This window comes from Octopus sinensis, linkage group LG13 (assembly GCF_006345805.1).
Source record: "Octopus sinensis linkage group LG13, ASM634580v1, whole genome shotgun sequence".
NCBI classification, from domain to species: domain Eukaryota; kingdom Metazoa; phylum Mollusca; class Cephalopoda; order Octopoda; family Octopodidae; genus Octopus; species Octopus sinensis.
The window spans coordinates 69091929-69115104 of NC_043009.1; the positions used below are offsets into that span (position 1 = coordinate 69091929).

Here is a 23176-nt window from a genome sequence, read left to right on the forward strand (position 1 = left end):
TCGTTATTGGCATTTCACTTCAAATTGGTTTCCTCTCTTAATTAGAGTCAGAAGTTCATTTCACAAAAACCTTAGCATACTTTATTGTGACATCCTTTGCTGCCGTTATCAACAATGAGAGGGCCTCAACTTTAGTGGTTCCCTGTCATTTTTGCCTGATGGACCCCTTTGATTCCTATTTTGCTCTATTGGAACCCCGACATTGAAAAAAAAAAGTCCTATAATGTTTCTGTAATTAAATATTAGGAATTGTATAAAATAATTGTTAAGTATTTTGAGTATTGCAGAAGTAGAAGTAATTTATTGTACATAGGAACTTTAACAACAAAATCTTTTATGGACCCCTAAAGTCCACATGGACCCCAGGTGAGAATCACTGCTTTGCATAATCAAATTTTCCTCTAGTAAGTCTTCTGTCTACATTGGACAATGTCCTCACAGGACGCTCATGGCTGGAACTCCTTTCGTCCTAGGAGTTGCTCACTCCGCTTGATTACAGATGACCTGGGCATAAAACAAACAATAAAAATGTTTCATAATTTTTGGCTGAAAATCAGAAAGTTGTAAGGGTTGGGTTCTAGGAGATTGAAATGACCCCAGTATGCAACTGGTGCTTACTTTATCAAAACCAAATGGTGCAGTTGGTGTCAGTGGAATCTGATGTATGAGAGATAAAGAGACATTTTGTCTGCCCCTGTTATTTCTGTCATCCACTGCTTATGATGATGATGATAATCATTATAATAATCCTTATATTTTGCCACCAGGACCCATTCATACATTGGACAATGTATCACAAAACGAGGTTTCAAAATAGTTGTATTAAAATTAGAGGATCAAAGACATATTACGACAGGTTAACGTCTTTGAAATTATGCAAAATAAACGACTTATATAAATTCACAGATAAATAAAAGCAAAAATAAAATTAGAAAGAATTATTATTATTATTATGATTATTATTAGCATGAGGCCAGCAATTTTGAGAGGAGGAGGCAAATCAATTACGTTGACCCCAATATTTAACTGGTACTTTACCTTTTTGGTTCTGAAAGGATGAAAAGCAAAGTTGACCTCAACAGGATTTGAACTCAAAACACAAAGAGTCAGAAGAAATGCTGCTTAGCATTTTGTCTGATGTGCTGGACAATTCTGCCAGCTTGGCACCTTAATAATAAAAATAATAATAATAATAATTATTATTATTATTATTATTATTATTATTATTATTATTATTATTATTATTATTATTATTAAGGCAGTGAGCTGGCAGAACCGTTAGCATGCCGGGCGAAATGCGTAGCCGTATTTTGTCTGCCGTTACATTCTGAGTTCAAATTCCACCAAGGTCGACTTTGCCTTTCATCCTTTCGGGGTCGATAAAATAAGTACCAGTTACGCACTGGGGTCGATGTAATCGACTTAATCCCTTTGTCTGTCCCTGTTTGTCCCCTCTGTGCTTAGCCCCTTGTGGGTAGTAAAGAAATAATAATAATGATTACCTTTAATAATGGTTTCAAATGGCTTGAGGCCAATGGTTTCGGGGGAGGAGGTAAGTTGATTATATTGACCCCGGTCTTCAACTAGTACTTATTTTATCAACTTCCAAAAGGATGAAAGGTACAGTCGACCTCAGCAGAATTTGAACTCAGAACATAAAGACAGACAAAATACAGCTAAACATTTTGTCCAGCATGTTAGCCAGCTCACTGCCTTAATAATAATGATAATGATAATAATAATAATGATGATGATGATGATGATAAAGAAGCAGTTATTGCAATATATATCTCGTCTCTGGCACTGTTTTCTATTAATATTTTCAGCCATCCATGAGAAAATATTCATCGTGTTTATGGCGACCTCCTTATGTTACATGTTATTAAACACTATCCTGTTCCGCTGGACCAGAGATAAGGTCACTGAAGCAGTAAGTATTATTTATGCATATTATACTGAATGTTCTGTGTGTGTGTGTGTTTGGCTTCATCTACATGTGTATGTGTGTGTGTGTGTGTGTATATATATATATATATATATACATATATATATGTATGTACATATATGTATACACACATATATATATATATGTGTGTGTGAGTAGGTGGATGCATGTGTGAATATGTGTATGGACATTCATCATCTTCATTTAGCATCCGTTTTCCATGCTGGCATGGGTTGGACAGTTTGACTGCAAACTGGTAAGCTAGGGAGCTGTACCAGGTTCCAGTCTGATTTGGAATGGTTTCTGTAGCCGGATGCCCTTCCCAATGCCATCCACGCCAAGAGTGTAGTATTAAAAGAATATTCTTAAACCTGTGCTCTTATGTTCTTGGGAACTGTTACAGATTGTTTTTTTGGGGGTGGGGACTTTGATAGGGGACTGGCTTTTGCTAAAGCCTCAAAAATTTCTCAATTAAATTGACTTCAGAAATACATTTGTGACATTGGTAGAGATTTTGATTACCAATTCTGCTAGGATTAATAGTCAATTCTGGTGGATCAATAACTAATTCTGTTGGGACTGACGACCAATTCTGCTGGGATCAATTCTGTGGAATTGACCACCAACTAAAATTCAGCTTTGATCTCTTGAGATGTTCTTTAATTGTTTCAGTATTTGGACAGCAGGAATGCTTGAGCCCCATCTCCAATGACCTCAGCTCCAGTACTTATTTCACTCGGCTACTTACTTTATCACTTTGCTGACCACTACTGTTATACTGGACACTTGGCCATATTGAAGGTTGTATCCTGCACACTAGTAGAGGACAATCACCACTGAAATGTATTTATATTATTGGCCACAACACATACCATGGATTGAAAGACTAGCGAACATTCCTCCTGGGACAGGAGCAATTTCTTTTTTGGTCATGTGCTCATACCATGTGATGTTTTGGGCTCTTATGTGAAGCCTGGTGTAGATACCATCAAAGCAATCTTGATAGTCTTTCTTCATACCTCATCAAGTCTCTAACTGTATTGTACATTATATATGTAATGTTTTTTATTATATATTACAGATATATTTATTATATATATATATATCATCATTGTCATCATTTAACGTTTGTTGTCCATTCTAACATGGGTCAGGTGATTTGGCCAAAGCTGGTAAGCTGGAGAGAGCTGTACAACACTCTAGTCTGATTTGGCATTGTTTTTACAGCTGGATGCCCTTCCTATATGTATGTGTGTGTGTGTGTGTACGTATGTATGTATGTATACATGCCAGCATGGAAAATGGATATTAAAGGATGGTGATGATGACAATGATGATGATTTTATTATATATTACATATGTGTTTATTATATGTGAATTTTGTTGTACATTACTGTAAATATGCATGTACATTTAAGTGCAGGTATATGTATTTATGTATATTTATGTATATGTATGTATATGTGTGTGTATTTATATTTATAACTTAACTTTATGTACTTTCTAAAATCTCTGACGAAGCCTAGAGAAACAGCCAAGTACCTTATTTCCATCTACTAATTACTTCATTCTACTGGAGGGATAAAAGTAGAATGGGGTATTTTTGCCTCTTGGCTGAAACAGCTGTAAGATATTATCCCAATTTCTATTACTCTGTGTTATATTTGAATAATTACTGATATTTTCATATTTTACATGTTATATATGTAAAGTATAATATGTTATACATGTATGTATATTGTTATAATTGTCCTTTTAGTAAATAAATAAATAAATTGACATAATATAATGTCTAAAAGTTGATGAATACCACCAATTGATCCCCTCCATTTTCTTATTGCTCTCACATATATATATATATGTGGAGCCGCAATGGCCCAGTGGTTAGGGTAGCGGACTCGCGGTTGTAGGATCGCGGTTTCGATTCCCAGACCGGGTGTTGTGAGTGTTTATTGAGCGAAAACACCTAAAGCTCCACGGGGCTCCGGCAGGGTGGTGGCAATCCCTGCTGTACTCTTTCGCCACAACTTTCTTTCATTCTTTCTTCTGTTGGCCTGCTCGCTTAGCCAGCGGGGTGGCGTCATTTGAAGGCTAAAACAATGCGAAGCGCATTGTAACCAGCGATGTGTAGCAACATCTGATAGCTTGGTCGGTCACGGTGATATATATATATATATATATATAGAGAGAGAGAGAGAGAGAGAGAGAGATACCAGTTAAAGAATAGTATTTATGTATATATATCCACTTACTAAAATGTACAATAAAGTCATCCACTTTATGGCTATGAATGAGTACAATAACTGTTTAATGCTCAATTTTACTCCCGATAAAACTGTGTTTGTGAGGCTACTTCATGTATCACAAGTGCTGAAGAACAGAAATACTCTGGGATGAAACATTCAAAAGATTAATTATTGAAAGATAAGATAGTTTTTGTTATATTTTTTTTAAGAATTACATTAAAGTAAGAGGCGTATTCGAAGTAAAACAAAAGTCATTGATGAACATAAAATAAATATAGCAAATATCAGATAAAGCTAATCTTATTAGATAACCATTTTGTGCACGTGTGTGTGAGGGGGAGAGAGAAAGAGAGAGATAATTTATGGGTGCGTAAAATTCTTATTAATGACACAGTGAAAATATGATTACATCAATAAATCATTTTTTTTTAAAAGTGCAAAATTATGCAATAATTCATATAACTTCTACTACACGTATTGATTTTATATATATATATATATTATATATATATATATGATAGACAGATAAATATTCATAGTTATATGTTTATGTATGCGTGTGTGAGTGTGTTTGTGTGTGTGTATTTATATATTTATACATATACATTTTTAAATATATCATTTTTATCCCATTGTTATACTTACAGTGCGCTCATACATATATATATATATATATATATATATATATACACACACAAGGTGCAGTGAATAAATTGTTGTCTAAATTATGCAAAAATGAAAATAGCACTGACATCTCATTTTAACAGATATATTTACCAAAATTTCATAAAAAATATCTTGGAATACTAAAGAGTAAATTTATTCAATAAAATCGCCATTGGCTCCAACCGCAACCTCCAGACAACTTTGGAATCTCCTTCAACTCTTCTGGACGGTCACCTTGTTTAAGTTGGTGAATGCTGCCATAATCTTTGCCTTCATCTTTGGTGTTACAAGGAGTTTTGTTGGTCTCTTGCTCAACTGCACCCCACACTTATAATCAAAGGGGTTACAGTCTAGGGAGTTAGGTGGCGAGATGTTAGGGTTGATGTGGTTGCAGAAATTGTCTGACAGCCGTGACTGGGTTTTCCTGCTTGTGTGGGATGGTGCAGAGTCCCGTTGCCAGACATAGATTCTTCCAGCAGCCACCCTTTTCAACCAGAGCAGTACTACCTCCTCCAGGCACTTGATGTGTTGAGAAGATGAATGGAGGCATGACATCGCCATTACTAGTGATCACTCCAAACACCATGATGTTTACCGGATGTTTGATCTTTATCAGTCTTAGTACATGTTTTGGGGACATGGCAAACCAAAGGTTGTTCTGTGTGTTCACCATCTGATCTTGGCAGAAAGTTTTCTTGCCTGAGAAAAACCAAAGCATGTTCAGTTGAAAGGGATGCTTGAGTCTGTTCAAAAGCTTTGTTGCACAGTCTTTTCTCTTCTCTTTGATTGCTTGGGGCAAAAACTGGTCCTTTCTCATCTTGTATGAAGAATACCGAATGTCTTCATGCACCTCTTTTGCCTGATAAGAAACTGAGGCACTTCCATGTCCTTGGTGATGGACCTGATTGACTTGGAGGGGTCATTGTCAATCATGACCAGGATCTCACCAACAGATTCAGGAGTTATTTTTTTATCAGAACGATCAGAGTGAGTTTTCGAAGCTGCCGTACTTTTGTAGCCACCATTAGACTCATCCAGCTCTTTCTGAATACTCTGCACTGTCCTCAGATTGACACCCAGATACTCTGTCCATCTTCCATGCTGGCATGGGTTGGACAGCTTGTCTGGTTCCTATGGCCCAGAAAACTCCATTGTCTGTTTTATATGGTTTCTATGGCTGGATGCTCTTCTTCATTGCAACAACTCTACAGAGTGTACTAGGTGCTTTTTCATGACACCAGCACGTCTTGTGAGATCACCACGTAGCTTGCCAGATTAAAGTCCTCATTATCTAAGTAGGACTATAGTAGATGAGGAGGCAGCCTCACAGTAGGTGATGGGAAGTAAAGGTATGAAGAAAAGGGCCAGAACAGGTTTCTCGCTGCAGAGGAGATACATGGCTGGCCACATTATGCAAGAGCGGATGGAATTAAGCAGTGTGGAATTGGAAAGAGAGATAAAGATGGTGGGATGACAAGGTGTGTTGGGTTAGGCCCTGGGGTAGAAGAAATGAAAGGAAGGCTGGGTAGAGTTAGCAAAAATTCCTGCCAACACCTTGGCATATGACCAATTAACTGTACATCAAGATTTTATTGGTTGCCAAAAAATCTGTTAGAAAATGTTTTTATTCAATTGCGATACACCGAGTGTGTCGTAGTTTCGTCTATTCACAAGTAAAGACACCCTACATTTTCCAGTATCATTTGTGTAACACACATAATCAAGGAAAGTGGCCATTGTTGATGGAGGCTTTGTGTGGATGAATAAATGAGTGCTTTTTTTAAAATTTAATGACCATTATGTGTAGGAAATATACTGTTTTAGGTGGTTACTTGTTGGAAACTCCTCAATGAATTGTGTTTTAAGAATTCACCGATTTGAATCTTTTGTTCAAATTTATAAAAGGTTGTAATAAAATGTTTTACTTCCCCAAAGAGCTTGAGATCTCATTCATCAAAATATCAAGTGTTTTCACACATGAATAGATGAGGTTGTAGTTAGAGGTGCAGGCATAGCTGTGTGGCTTTTCTACAATAGCCCTGGGCTGACCAAAGCCTTGTCAGTGGATTTGGTAAACAGAAACTGAAAGAAGCCCTTTGTGTGTGTGTGTGTGTGTGTATCTTTGTCTTGACAACACATGGTTGTTGTAAATGAATATCTTTCCTTTCCAATATTCTGTGGAAACATGTCTGCCCATAGGGAAATATTTCCTTGCTTGGAATAAACTTTGGTGACAGGAAGGACATCCAGATGTAGAAAATTTACCTCAACAAAAATTCCTTTGGACCCACGCAAGCATGGAAAAGAGGGCATTAAAATGATGATACGCACGCACACACACACACACACACCTTTTATCATTTGTTTCACTCATTAAACTGTGGCCATGCTGGAGTGCCACTTTGAATGGTTTTAGTCAAAAAATTGACCCCAGCTCTTATTCGTTAGTCTAATACTTCTTGTATTGCTCTCTTTTACCAAAATGCTAGGTTATGGTGATATAAACAAACCAACACTGGTTGTCCAGGCCAACCAAAGCCTTGTAAGTGGATTTGATAGATTGAAAGAAGCTCATCGTGTGTGTGTTTGTGACCCACCACCGCTTGGCAACCAGTGTGGGTTTGTTTACATCCTTGTAATTTAATGGTTCAGCCAAAGAGAAAGAGAGAATATGTACCAGGCTTAAAAATAAGTCCTGGGGTCAATTCATTCGACTAGAACCCTTCAAGGCAGTGCCCCAGCATGGCCACAGTCCAAATGATTGAAACAAGTAAAAGATACAAGATGAGAAATATTACATAATTCTTCTAATCATAGCGCACGCGCACACACACACACACACACACACACAAACACGCACGCATGCACATCACCAAATCTCTCTTCTCACTTGTCATCTAATTCCAGATTCTCACCAACTTAGTCTAATACTCATTTTTATCATGTAATAATTTATCTTTCTATAATCTGATAAGCTACAATTTTTTTTTTGTTTTTTACATTTTAATATAAATTCTAGTTGGTTATTTTGCAGGTTTTTTAAATTCAAATATAGTTTCAATTCACTCCTCTTTTATTTAGCTTATAATGCTGATACTGTAAATTATCATCATCATCATCATTATTATCAACAGCATCATTATCATCATCATCTATTATCATCATTTATTATTATTATTATTATTATTATTATTATTTGCTTAGTTACAAACCTATAAACTGCTAACATCTCCCTTACCTCAGCTATCAGAAACTCGTTAGTTTATTAGACTTTTTGTGTCTTTTTTTGGTTTTTTTTTTTTGCTATTTTATATTTTAGCATTAAAAAAATATTTAAGATTAAACAAAATAAAAATATCTTTTAACTGATAAAAGCTTCTTAGTATTAATTGTAAATCTAAGTGTGTGTGTGTGTGTGTGTGTGTGTGTGTGTGTGGAACGAAGAAACCTTGGTACAGTTTCATTTGTAAATGGAATCTTACATTAATTCTCGTGGAATATGTCAGTCTTATGCAATAGTTCCTTCTCATTTTAATGGAATGTGTTGTCAAATACTCCATGCACATGTGGAGAAAAAAAATTGTCAAGATTTAAAAACACACATGTACACTCACACACACACTCACTCACACACACACACACACACTCACTCACACACACACACACACGTCATGGTGCTTTTCAAAGTTATCACGCCCTCATAAGTGGATGTTGTTTATGATCCCTACTCATAGAAGCAGTGGAACAAGAATATTCTATGTTGCTTTTAGAAATCCTTTTAAGGCAATGAACCGGAAGAATTGATGACAAAATACTTGGCAGCATTTCTTCTGCCATTCTACGTCTACATTCTGAGTTCAAATTCTACCAAGGTTTACTTTGTGTTTCATCACTTCCAGGGTCAATAAAATAAGTACCAGTTAAGCACTGGGGGTCAATGTGATCAACCAACCCCACCCCAACAACCTTAAAATTGCTGGCCTTGTGCTATTATTAGAGATTCTTTTTAGTTAGGAACCAAAAGGACAAGATCCTGTTCAGGAAGCTGCTGAGCTTAGAGATTTTGTGATTCTCAATGACATCGTTTACCTCTCCTGCTGTGCATGATTCCTCATCTCTTAAAGAACTGTATTATCTAATTGGTACAGCGCCGACATTAGACTTCAATGGACACACCTGATGAAGGCTGGAAGGTACATCAACTGAAACGTTGTGTTAACAACAAAGAAGATGATATTTGTCCTCATCTTGTTTGTTGTTAACACAACATTTTGGCAGATGTACTCTCCAGCCTTCATCAAGTGTCCAAGGGGAATTTTAAACTTGGGTTCTCATTCCTAAAGTATTTTTCCGATGTTATTATTATTATTATCTTTCAGGTCACTGCCTGGAATCGAACTTGGAATCTTGGGGTTAGTAGCCTGTGCTCTTAACTGCATATGGCGTAGTGGTTAAGAGCATGGGCTACTAACCCCAAAATTTCGAGTTCGATTCCAGGCAGTGACCTAAACAATAATAATAATAATAATAATAATGATAATAGTAGTAGTAGTAACATCAGAAAAATACTTTAGGAATGAGAACCCAGGTTTGAAATTTCCCCAAGACACCTGATGAAGGCTGGAGGGTACATCAGCCGAAACGTTGTGGTAACAACAAATAAGATGAGGACAAATATCCATCAAATGTAAATAATGTTAATAATTCCTCACCTCTTAAATATAGAACTGTAGAATGGAGAATTATATTAGTTATCTACTTAATTATCTCTGATTAGTCGGAAATGAAGCACATTTTATTGCAGAGAGTAATAATCATAAGAAGAAATATGTGCGTGTGTGTGTGGTAGAATGGTATTGGTTGGTGGTGGGGAGCAGTGAGGGAGGGGTCGTTAAGTTCTCAGTCATTAAAAAGATACAGAAACTGCTTCATTTAGAGGTGAGTTAGAGGTCAAGAGTCTTTGAAGACAGGAGTAGCTGTGTGGTAAGAAGCTTGCTTCCCAACCACATGGTTCCGGGTTCAGTCCCACTGCATGGCACCTTGAACAAGTGTTTTTACTATAGCCTTGGGCTGACCCAAGTCTTGTGAGTGGATTTGGTAGACGGAAACTGAAAGAAGCCCGTCATGTATTTATGTGTGTTTGTGTGGCTGTGTTTGACCCCCTCCCATCATCACTTGACAATCATTGTTGGTGTGTTCACATCCCCGTAACTTAGCAGTTTGGCAAAAGAGACCGATAGAATAAGTACTAGGCTTACAAGAATAAGTCTTGAGGTCGATTTGTTTGACTAAAGGCAGTGCTCCAGCATGGCCGCAGTCAAATGACTGAAACAAGTAAAAGAGTAAATGTGTATATATATGTGTGTGTCTGTGTTTGTCCACACACCATCACTTAACAACCGATGTTGGTGTGTTTACATCCCTGTAACTTAGCAGTTCAGCAAAAGAGACCAATAGAATAAGTACTAAGCTTACAAAAGACGGTGCTCCAGCATGGCCGCAGTCAAATGACTGAAACATGTAAAAGAAAAAAGAATGGCAAGATGAGGAGACTGACAAGATTCAAGCCTTATGTGACGATGGAGAAGTTTTGACTGCACGGAAATCAGAGGCAGTGAGTTTAACCCCTTCAGCGTAGGTGGCTGCCGACAGAGTCAGTGTTATCTTATTGCTTTATCTGGGGAAGCAGTAGTTCCCATGACCCTTTTCACCATCTGTCCCTCGGGAGTTAAAGGCACACAATGGCCAGATGGTAAAATAGATTATGGGTTAAGCCTGTTACTACCATTATATTTTTGCATGTTACCGAGAGGAAAAGGAGAAAAGTCTTTGAGCCAGAGTAACAGAGAGTGTGTACCTCTTCTTCTTGACCAGTGGTTCCCAACCTGTGGTCTGCAAACCCCTGGTGGTCCACAAATGGAGTACTGGAGATCCATTCAAAATTTCAGATATATATATATATACTCTTTTACTTGTTTCAGTCATTTTGACTGTGGCCATGCTGGAGCACCACCTTTAGTCGAGCAAATCGACCCCAGGACTTATTCTTTGTAAGCCTAGTACTTATTCTATCGGTATCTTTTGCTGAACCGCTAAGTTACAGGGACGTAAACACATCAGCATCGGTTGTCAGGCGATGTTGGGGGGACAAACACAGACACACAAACATACACACACACACACACACACACACACACATATATATATACATACATATATATACGATGGGCTTCTTTCAGTTTCCATCTACCGAATCCACTCACAAGGCTTTGATTGGCCTGAGACTATAGTAGAAGACACTTGCCCAAGGTGCCACGCAGTGGGACTGAACCCGGAACCATGTGGTTGGTAGGCTAGCTACTTACCACACACCCACCCCTATGCCTATATGTGTGTGTGTGTATACACACACACATATATATATATAAGGATAAGCATATTAAAAGGGGTTTGTGTGAAAGCTCATTTAAATAAAAGGGATCCTTGGTAGGGAAAATGTTTGGAACCACTGGCGTAGACCAAGAAAGTGCTTTCAGCCCACAAACTGGTTTTATGACGAGGCTGCAAAATTGCATTTGCTTTAATAGTTGTCTTTGTATAACCCCAGGCCAATCCTGGTTGTGCACACCTATGATTGAAGGTGCAGTTGCTGCTGTGTTAGAGTATTTATAAGTGAGTAGGGCCATAGCAGCTGGATGCACAATGTCATTCTAGAATCCCTCTCAGAGGATGACATGGCTCATCTTTGATTATTGGTCAGCGGCACCAGAGTTAATTAAATGCCACCTATTCATAGCCAGGTGGATGAAGAGGTCAGTGTCTTTTGCAAGGTCATTTGAACAATGTCGAGGATTGGATATTAAAGTGAAGTGTCTTCAGCAAAGAAGCCAGATTTCTTGAATAAGACTTTAGCACATTATAACGGTTCGTATATTCCATCCCCACCACCTCAGCAATAACGTGGGAAGTGGTTGAGAAGTAAAAAGGAAAACTGAAGGAAATATTGATTCTGGAATTTGAACTAAAGCCATAACTTTTGACCTTGTAATATATCTCTATATTATTTAAGTATCTTCATTACCTCTGCTTCTTGTGGTGCTTAGGACGCAGGGAAATAAACTGTGTGAGATTATATACATACATACATACATACATATATATATATATTTATATGTATATACACCCACACACAAATTTGCCCTGGGAAAATATTAGTATATAACTGTAATAAACGTAGATATTTAGTTAAACATTGGAATTGAAGGAAATCTGTGTTTTATGTTTTGGTTTTACAGTTTGTTGAAACTAAAGAATTGAATGTTTCGGCATTTATCCCTGTGGGGTGGGGGGAGGGAAAGAATGATGGGTTTTATTACCAGGCTGCAAAATTGCCTATACTTTAATGACTGTTGTTGTATAACCCCAGGCAGGACTTGGTTGTGCTCACCTCTGATTAAAAGTGGTGTCTGTGTTCAGGTATTATTCGTTTTGTTTTGAAGAGAGGTGGAGCAGTTGTAACAGACCTGGTTGTATAAAGAAGTTGGTCTCATAAATCTGTGGTCATTGGTTCAATACCACTGCACAGCACCTCGGGTAAGTTTCTTCCACCACAGCCTTAGGTCAATCAATGCCTTATGAGGGAACTTTGGTGGATGGAAACTGTGTGGAAGCCCATGGTATAAGTTTGTATTTGTGAATACCATCGTGATTAACTAGTGGTGTTTGTATTTCCAAAGGGGGCAGAATAAATCCCTAAATGAATTCATTCAGCCACTTAATAAACAGTGTGGCTTAGTGGTTAGGGTGTTCAGTTCGTGATTGTAATATCAGGAGTTCAATTCCAAGCAGTGGGTTGCGTTGTTGAGCAAGACACTTTATTTCATGTCGCTCAGCTGCTAAAAATTGGGTTGTACCCGTATTTCGAAGGGGCCAGCCTTTATTTCACGAGGTGGCTGTTCCATTGATTGGATCAAGTGGAACCCTCATTGTTGTAACTGACAGAGTGCAAGTTTTTTTTTTTTTTAAACGGAGATCAATAACAGGTGTCCTGGGGTTTATGTAATTGATTTAAATCCAATGAATGAAGCCAACAGTGTATTGAGGACTACATTATCTAATGTAGGGTGCAGTCATGGCTGAGTGATTAAGAAGTTTTCTTTTCGCACCATGATGTCCAAGGTTCCATCCCACTGCATGGCGTCTTGGATAAATGTTTGATTATAGTCTTGAGTCAACCCTTATCTTCTAAGTCAGTGGTTCTCCACCAGGTTTTATATGCTCTTTGGGGTCCATTTAAGATTTTGGTGGTCCACACAAGTGAGACAGCAAATTAGGGATCCACAGTATTATTTTAAGGGTCCATGAAAAGACTTTGCATTAGATGTACTTACTGCAAGAAACAGCTGGGTTTCTTTCTCCGATGCTTAACACAGTTCAACGGTCGAAAGATTGAACCAAGGAAAATGTGTTTGTTGCTAACATCTGCAAAAGTAAATGTTTCAAAAACAAAGTATGAATTCTGAAAGAAGTGTGTATAAAACAGGTTTTGAAAACACTGAATGGCTCTGGGGTGGGGGTTCACCAGCATAAAATAGTAATCAAAGGAATCCATAGGTAAAAAATGGTTGAGAACCACTGGTCTTCTAAGTGGATTTGGGTAGATGGAAACTGTACAGAATCCTTCCAGATGGATTATACATGTAATTCAAAGTTTCAGCCTTGAGAACTACAGGAAGGGTAGACATGTCTGCAGAATACTCTCGGCTGCTGCTTGGTATGATAGTTCAATGATGGTCTCCCATTAATCAAGCAATTTAGACACCCCCGAGCGTAATTGTTGCCAGAGTGGCTAACTGGCCTCCGTACCGGTGGCACGTAAAAGCACCCACTACACTCTCGGAGTGGTTGGCGTTAGGAAGGGCATCCAGCTGTAGAAACTCTGCCAGATCAAGACTAGAGTCTGGTTCGCCAGCCCTCAGTCAAAATCGTCCAACCCATGCTAGCATGGAAAGCAGACGTTAAACGATGATGATGATACATGAAGATCCTCCATCTTTTCATGTTTCTTTCCTCTTTGAGAGTAGGACATAATTTAAGGGAGTTTGGCAACTAATTCTAACAAACCAGCTGTTCTGCATCCAAGTTTCTTCGTTGGTTCATTCCATGGTTTGGTTTTTGTGTGGCCCCTCATCAACTTTAATCAAACAGAGCTGTGAATAAAGGGATTCCAGCCATAACCATTCCACCTTTTTCTTTGTCTTTTTGTCAGACATGACATACCTGGGACTACACTGTTTAATGTATCGTTTCTTTAAAGTAGATTAGTGATTTGAGGCAAATTTAGCTGTTATTTCTAGCAGATCAAGTGACCATGTTACGGTTACCTTGTTTGATTTATTTATCACTTTGTTCCAGTTGTTCTAATAGTGGTACATTTATTTATTTATTTATTTATTCCTAATTTTGTTTTCGGTCTTTTTTCGCTCTTGGCCAGAAGCCAAACCAGTTTTTTCTTTTTGCCAAATGTCTGAAGCAAGAGGAAGGGATGGTGTTATGTTTTTTTTAATTATTTTACTTTCACATTCTGTAAATTTTGGAGGGGCTCCCAGATGAAAACCTCTCCCCGCATCACAATTAATTCTCTTCTTTGACCTTCAGCAGAATCATATTAAATACACAAACACACAAATTTGTTTCCTCATATCAAAACCTGCTGATTAAGATGTTCCATTGTAATGTCAGGCGGACAAAACCTTTAGGTATGAGGAAATAATGCACAAGTACAATATTTACCAATGTATACACTCTCTCTTCACATCTATCTATCTATCTAGCTAACTAGCTCTGGCACCTGTGCGGGTGGCACGTAAAAAGCACCCGCTACACCCACGGAGTGGTTGGCGTTAGGAAGGGCATCCAGCCGTAGAAACACTGCCAGATCTGACTGAGCCTGATGCGGCCTTCCGGCTTCACAGACCCCAGTTGAACCATCCAACCCATGCTAGCATGGAAAACGAACGCTAAATGATGATATATATAAGTTCCTTTACCTGGGATGTAGCCAGTCCACTTATGCATACCTTTCCTCCTTGGGACACAAAACTCTACTTGCGAAGACCTGTTGAGGCAAGTGAAATCAAAATCGATCAAAAAATCAATGGAAATTGTAATTGTGATACCAGTGCCGGTGGCACATAAAAGAACCATTCGAATGTGGCTGTTGCCAGTGCCGGTGGCACGTAAAAGGCACCATCCGATCGTAGCTGTTGCCAGCCTTCCCCTGCCACGTAAAAAGTACCCACTACACTCACAGAGTGGTTGGCGTTAGGAAGGGCATCCAGCTGTAGAAACACTGCCAGATCAGACTGGTGCCTGGTGCAGCCTCCTGGCTTCCCAGACCCTGGTCAAACCATCCAACCCATGCTAGCATGGAAAACGGACATTAAACGATGATGATGATATATATATATATATATAATAAAGGCCAAAACGAATTTGTGTGTGTCAATGTGTCACACTTTAACCCCTTCTTTCCGTATTCAATAATACTTCTACTATTCCTCTTGCAGGGGTGAGAGTAATAGTATGAGCTGCAGTTGTGATAGAGGTGGAGGCGATGGTGATGATGATGGTGGTGGTGGTGGTGGTAGCCGAGGCAGCCAGGGATGACAGTGATAGTAAGCGATGTGAAAGACAGTTGTGATGGTGGTGGAGGGGAAGGCTGCGAAGTTAAGGGTATTGATGGTAGTGGCGTCAGAAGTCTGAATGGTGTGTGTATAGCAGTTGTGGTGGTGGTGGTACTGGTGATGGTGATGGTTGAAAATAATCAACAGAAAAAGAGAGAAAGAAAAAGAATCTAGGCAGAAAAAGAATTGTACTGACCCTGCCTAATGGGAAGACAAAGAATGTTGTTTATTATGCAGCTTTGCAATGAGTTCCAAGTCAGCAAATTAGGGGTCAAGTTTAATAAAATTTGATATGTACTCAATGCATGAAGTGTCATTGTTGGGCCCAAGGCCTAATGAAGACCCCTCCACAAGAGCTAGGGTAAAAGCCACCCGACAGGGCACCTTTGAAGCTAGTATGTGTGTGTATATATATATATATATATATATATATATATATGTATAATTTAAAAATAGGATAAAATCTTCATAAGAATTTATCAAGTAGTTAACATGAAAAACCTCATAAGAGAAAAAAAACCATCAATTTTTTTCTTTTAAATTTGTTTATTTATATTATATTTTAAGGTGAGAATGGACTGTGCATGGGACCGATCCCACTGCTCTAAGCAATGCATGCGTTTGCCCAAGAGGAAGAACCAGACTATATTATTAGATGCGAAGTTGCTGGAGTCACACCAGCGTTTTCCTTCTCTTAGAGAGATGCCTAAACAAAGATTAAGGGTCTCACACTCTCAGCACTTGGATGGCCATTGACTTTTCTGAATTCTTCAGCCTTTTGACAGGTTTTTGTCTTCTGTCCTGCAAGGTGCCCATTCTCTTTACCAAGCAAATTTGGTAAGGTGGTTGGCTTAGTAACCAACAGCCCAAACATGCAACAGGTTGTACACTTAAATAACACGACATTACATACATGCACACACACACACACAAATTAAGGTGAAACAACAGTGGTCAACATATTGGGGTTTTCTCAATCTATAGATCACGAGTTCACATCTGTTGTGTATCGCTTAACAAGAAGGACACTTCATGGCCCAGGCTCATGCGGCACTGTGCCAAGATCTGCAGATGTTATCTGTAATCATTGGTAGTATTCTCTATGTACCACACAGTGAGGTAGAATTTGGAACCTTGCATTCATGAAGCAAGCCCCGTAGTCACACAGTTATGCCTGTGCCTCTGTATGTATGTAGAGAGAGAGAGAGAGGCAGACAGATAGATAGATGAACACAGATAGATAGATAGAAAGGAAAGGCGGGCGTTAAACAATGGTAGATAGACAGATAGATAGGTAGATAGATAGATAGGTAGATAGACAGATAGGTAGATAGACAGATAGGTAGATAGATAGGTAGATAGACAGATAGACAGATAGGTAGATAGATAGGTAGATAGATAGATAGTTAGATAGATAGATAGGTAGGTAGATAGGTAGATAGATAGATAGATAGGTAGATAGATAGGTAGATAGATAGATAGGTAGATAGAAATAAATAGAAAGGAAAGACGGGCATTAAACGATGGTAGATAGATAGGTAGATAGACAGATAGATAAGTAGGTAGGTAGATAGATAGATAGATATGTCGTGATCATTTAGTATAATGTACGTGTTTGTGTTTGTATATACACACACACAGTCATACGTGTGTGTGTGTGTGTATATATATATATATATGTAGGTATGTATAGTGCTTGTAAACTATGTTTTAACCAAATATAACCTGTTTTTTTTAAATTCTTTTTCCTTTCAGGATGAGAAATCTTTCAAGTGGAAAGTGCTGATGTTTTGCAGTATAATGGTTGCCACTGCTGGTCTCTTGTTTTTCTTTGTGAAGCACCGTTTTCATTGCGAACCTTTAGGTAAAAAAAAAATATGCTCTCTCTCTCTCGCTCTCTCTCTCTCCCTTTCTGTTATTTAATCAATCTTTCTGCTTCATTTTGCTCTTTCTCTTTTTTTCTTATTATGCAATTTTTAATATATATTTTCTGAATTTTATTACTTTTCACTCTTTGTTTGACTTTTTATAATTTGTTAGCCTATTTTTTTTTTCCGTTTTTTTTTGTGGGGGTGGGGTAAATTGATTTTATTTTGTTCTTTGTTTGTTAATTTTTTGCTTCTTTCTGTCTTTATTTCTTTCCTTTTCTCTCTCTTATTTTATGTGATTGTGTGTGTGTATGAGTATGTGTGTGTCTTTATATATATATATATAAACACACACACACTCATCTACTTGCCATTGCACAATCTACAAACAAGCATCTCTCTTCGTAGTATTCTATCGTCGTCCGCAGTTTATCCCATTGAGCTTGATTAAACTTTGAACAAAACTAGTTTTCTGTGTCACTTCTGCTCTTTGTTGCTCTCCCTCCTTTATAAGTTTCCCATTTACATTGAAATCCTGCTCGGGAACTTACCTTTTATATCTCTCATGGGTCAGAATGAATGAATAACCAGTTTTTTTCTCTTTCTTTGTCACTTTCTGGCATTCATAATCACAACACCAACAACAGCTTTCTTCAAAACCTACATCATCATCATCATCATCATCATCATCATCATTATTATCATTATTATTATTATTATTATTATTATTATTATTAGGGTGGTGAGCTGGCAGAATTGTTAGCATGCTGGGAAAAATGCTGAACAGCATTTCATCCGTCTTACATTCTGACTTTTCCTTTCATCCTTTCAGGGTGGATAAATTAAGTACCAGTGAAACACTGGGGTCAGTGTAGTCGGCTAGTCCCCTCCCCAAAAATTTCAGGCCCTGTGCCTTTAGTAGAAAAGATTATTCGCTGGGAAAAATGCTTAGCAGTATTTTGTCTGCTGCTATGTTCTGAGTTCAAATTCCACCAAGATCGACTTTGCCTTTCATCCTTTCAGGGTCGATGAAATAAGTACCAGTTATGTACTGGGGTCAATGTAATCGACAAACCCCCACCCCTCAAATTTCAGGCCTTGTGCCTATAGTAGAAAGGATTCGCATAACCAGCCCCAGCCGACTCAAAAGTACCTTGGATTGTAGGGCGACATGTTGTGCTTGAGGAAACCTACTGAGTCAAGTACATCAACATCAATATCAAATGGAAATTGCAGTCGTGATCCCCGTGCCGGTGGCACATAAACAGCACCATCTGAACATGCCAGCACTGCCAATTGTGGTTGTTGCCAACCTCCTCCGGATCATGTACCGGTGGCATGTGAAAAGCACCCCCTACACTCTCGGTGTGGTTGGCATTAGGAAGGGCATCCAGCTGTAGAAACACTGCCAGATCAGACTGGAGCCTGGTGCAGCCTCCTGGCTTCCCAGACCCAAGTCTCACCATCCAACCCATGTCAGCATGAAAAATGATGATGATGATGACGATGATGATTATTATTATTATTCTTTTTATCTCAGGTTTTGTTGTAACTTCTGGAGTCTTGCATGTGTAGCAGGCTTGCTACCTGCAGCCTACGGTACCTTGCTATCTGTTCTTTTCAACTATCTAATACTTTCCTGATTATTATTATTATTATCATTATTATTATTATTATGAAGGTGGTGAGCTGGCAGAATCATTAGCACACTGGGCAAAATGCTTTGTGGTATTTTGTCCGTCTTCACATTCTGAGTTCAAATTCTGCCAAGTTCAACTTTGCCTTTCATCCTTTTGGAGTTGATTAAATAAGTACCAGTTACGCACTGGGGTCGATCTAATCGACTTAATCCTTTCCCCCAAATTTTGAGGCCTTGTGCTTCCAGTAGAAAGGATTATTATTATTATTGCAAGTTGGCAGCATCATCTGACAAGATGTTTGGCCTGTCACTTGACTTAGCCACCACCGCCACCGTGGTCCTTGAGTGCCTTTAGCAGAGGCAACTCTGCTGTAAAATATCCAAACTTCATATCCAGTAAGAGACAATACTCTCCCTTACTGTAACAAACCATGTGTTGTGATTTCATCTACCTCCACCTGTCTTGGAGACCCTGCAAAAAAAATAAGCCATGGCCGCTGCCCTTTCTCTGCTTAAACCATAAAAAAAAAAAAAAATTTAGAAAGGTCCAGTGTTCAAATCCTGTTCTTGATATTTTTCTTTATCACTCTTATTTGTTTCTACCTTTGATTTTCTTTTTCTGCCTGTCTATCTCTTGCTCTGCATAAAACGAGCTCGTTAGCTGCTAATTACAATGGATTGTTTAGTTTCTTTATAGCTAGGAAATGTTGTTACCTATTTTAATTATATATATATATATATATATATATATATATATATATATTATATAATGTATGTATATATATTTTTTTAACTTAATTTCATTCTATTTCCCTTTTTTATTGTTTTACTTTTAATAAGCAATTCATTTGGTTAATTTTATTTTATAGTATTGAACTAGTTTCATCGATATTGATCTCAGCCTATCCTTTTCCTTGTACATTGTTCAAAGATGTTGCTTATGAGATGTCATGTTCCACTAAGCTTTATTCAGCTTGTTTTGCATGTGATGTCATGTTCATGATGTTGATTGAGAAACAAAAAATATCCAGTTGTCTACACTTGTTTTTTGTTTGAATGTCCTTTTTGGAATTAGTGCTTTGTTGCTGATACTATTTTGTAGCTATAAGTTACCATTATTTGTTTAATCTGATGTAGTTACTTGTAGTTAATAAGCTGGTTTATTCCCAGCTAGTGTTTATATGTTTTATGCTGTTGACACTGCTGGATTGAACAGTACTGCCCAGGTGTCAAAACCATAGTGATATCTGTTTGGCAACCGCTGATGGGAATACACTTTTGTTATGTTTGATTATGATTGATTTATTTCTTAGCCTCATTATTCTGTCCTTCATTCTTGTAAAGTAGATTCGTAGTTTGTAGGAATCACTTTGGTTTTGTTTGGTTTCCTTCATAATCTAATTAGGCTTAGACAATGCATGGGTGTTGATGCCTAGTTTTTGGAGATTCTGTGATGCATATATATATATGGGCATGAAATGCCTATAATTAATGACAGGTGGGTAAAGCAGTAACAAGAAATTGAGACATGTTGGCACAGCCTTTTTAGTGTCACTGGCTTGAAACTGAATTATCTGATATCAGACATTTTAATGTTTTTCGTCTCTCTCCCTCTTCCCCTCCCCTCTCTCTCCCTCTTCCCCTCCCTTCTCTCTCTCTGCCTCTTCCCCCTCTCTCTCCCTTTTCCCCCTCCCCTCTCAATCCCTCTTCTCTCTCCCTCTGCCTCTTCCCCTCTCTCTCCCTCTTCCCCCTCCCTTCTCTCTCCCTCTTCCCCCTCCCCCTCTCTCCCTCTTCCCCTCCTATCTCTCCCTCTGCCCCTCCCCCCTCCATTCTCTCTCCCTCTTCCGCCTCCCTTCTCTCTCCCTCTTCCGTCTCCCTTCTCTCTCCCTCTCTTTATGTGTATAAGCATATTTCCCTTCATAGTGTATGAGGAAATGGAAAGTGTTTACGTCAGCCATGTTCAATAAAGAAACTGTGAGGTCTTTTCCTCCCCCTCTCTCTCTCTCTCTCTCTCTCTCTCTCTCTCTCTCTTTCTTATCCGTATGTCAATGTTTCTGTTCGTGTGTACGTGTGTGTGTGTTTTGGCTTCCAGTGCCAAAAAGTGCTGTTGCCAAACCAGGCTGAATCTCCAATCAGCCGTGTCAGGTTATCAGCATCCAAACAACCATGTCCAATCCTCCCAATCTGGTGCCAAGAGATTCCGGCAGACAGGAACTCTGAACAGAAGATCAAAGAAGAAGACATGGCCAGACGTGGTGAGAGCTGATCTGTGTTATTACGCTGAGTCCTACACAAAGTTAAGAATGGAGGAATGTGCCATGTATTGAGATATTGTCTTGGAGAAGATCTGTCCAACCCGAAAGAAGTGGACACAGGCACAGAACGTGGCTGTGGAGTTGAAGAACTTGCTTTACTACTTCTGGTTTTTGGTATTGTTTCATTATATGGCCGCTTGGGCTACTTTACTCTAGCCTCAAACTGACCAAAGCTTTCTGAGTGAATTTGGTAGACGGAAACTGTGAAGAAGCCCATTGTGTATACATATGCGTGTGTGTGCATGCATCTGTGTGTGTGTGTGTGTGTGTCCCCACAACCTCTCCCATCACCTGACAACCAGTGTTGGTTCATTTACACCTCTGTAACTTAGCAGTTCAGCAAAAGAGACTGATAGAATAAGTACAAAAATTAAGTACTTTGGGTTGACTTGTTCGACTAAACACTTCGAGGCAGTGCTCCAGCTTGGCTGCAATCCAATGACTAAAAGAAGTAAAAGGTAAAAGATAAAGACTAAAATTATTATTGATGATGATGATGATCTCTTCCCTTCAAATGCAGAATCCATCCATATTTCTTCCCCTACCACCACCACCACTCTACCTTACCTATTTCCCATACACCTACACATGTGATCCAATCAATCTATATTTCACTCAATCGATCTCTCACTCTGTTTCTCTTCTTCTTCTTCTCTGTTTCAGCCTTCAGTTGGTTCTCTCTGTGTGAGTATGTGATTGCCTACACCAATATGGGCTTCCATATGACTGCCGCTTACGATTTCCGAAACGTCACATTCTACGCGTGCACGCCAGCCGTCTACAGCACGCTGCCCATCAATGGAATGCTTGTAAACAACAACAAAAAACAACGATAACACTCATCATGTTTTCACTTCAATATCAACGTCAAGACAAAACTGTCAAAGATCTGGGGATGGGATGGGATGGGGGGGGGGACAGGGAACTTGGAATCTTGCTAAGGGATGCTTGTGGGGGTTTTTTTTTGTGGAGGTATGTGTGTGTGTGTGATTCTGTGTGTTTGTAGCTTGTATTGTTTTTTCTTTATTAATTTTTCCGTGATTTTTTTTCTTCTTCTTTCTCCGCAAGATTCTAAATGAAAGTTCAATTTCTCTCTTTTATACACAACTAATACAAACACATATTTGCACACACACATTCACTTCTTCTAACCGATGAAACCAAACAAATATATATACATATATATATATGTGTGTATATATATATATGTATATATATATATATATACACTTAAATATATATATATAAAACAATTGCAGCGTGGAAGGTGTTTATAAGCCATTTAAGAAACACACAAAAACCGTTAGATTCACTTCAACATTTAAATTTAATTTGCCAAAATATTTTCGTCGCTTTGAGACTGCGACCTGTTCACTGACAAAATTCCATGCTGTCGTCTCAAAGCGATGAAAATATTTTGGCAAATTAAATTTAAATGTTGAAGTGAATCTAACGGTTTTTGTGCGTTTCTTAAATGGCTTATAAACACCTTCCACGCTGCAATTGTTTTCGTTCCAGCACACAATCTCAAATCAAGTCACTTGCTATGCAAGTACATATATATATATATGTATGTATATATATATATGTATGTATATATATATATGTATGTATATATATATATATATGTATATATGTATATATATATATATTATGTATATATATATATATATTATATATATATATATGTATATGTATATATATGTATGTATTATATAATATGTATGTATATATATATATATGTATATATGTGTATACATGTGAATATATATGTGTGTATATATATGTATATTTATATATGTATGTATGTAT

General features: G+C 38.1%; 1 protein-coding gene across 1 annotated transcript in view; it reads left to right on the forward strand.

Annotated features, from left to right (window-relative positions):
* LOC115218631 (post-GPI attachment to proteins factor 2-like) overlaps window positions 1–22235 on the forward strand; it is a 152071-nt gene extending 129836 nt beyond the window's left edge. Inside the window, exons 3-5 of the mRNA XM_029788543.2 lie at window positions 1827–1930; window positions 17298–17406; window positions 22028–22235. Of these exons, the coding sequence (XP_029644403.1) occupies window positions 1827–1930; window positions 17298–17406; window positions 22028–22200 (386 nt within the window). The 3' untranslated portion in view covers window positions 22201–22235. The remainder of the gene's footprint in view (window positions 1–1826; window positions 1931–17297; window positions 17407–22027) is intronic.
* Window positions 22236–23176: the final 941 nt, after the last annotated feature.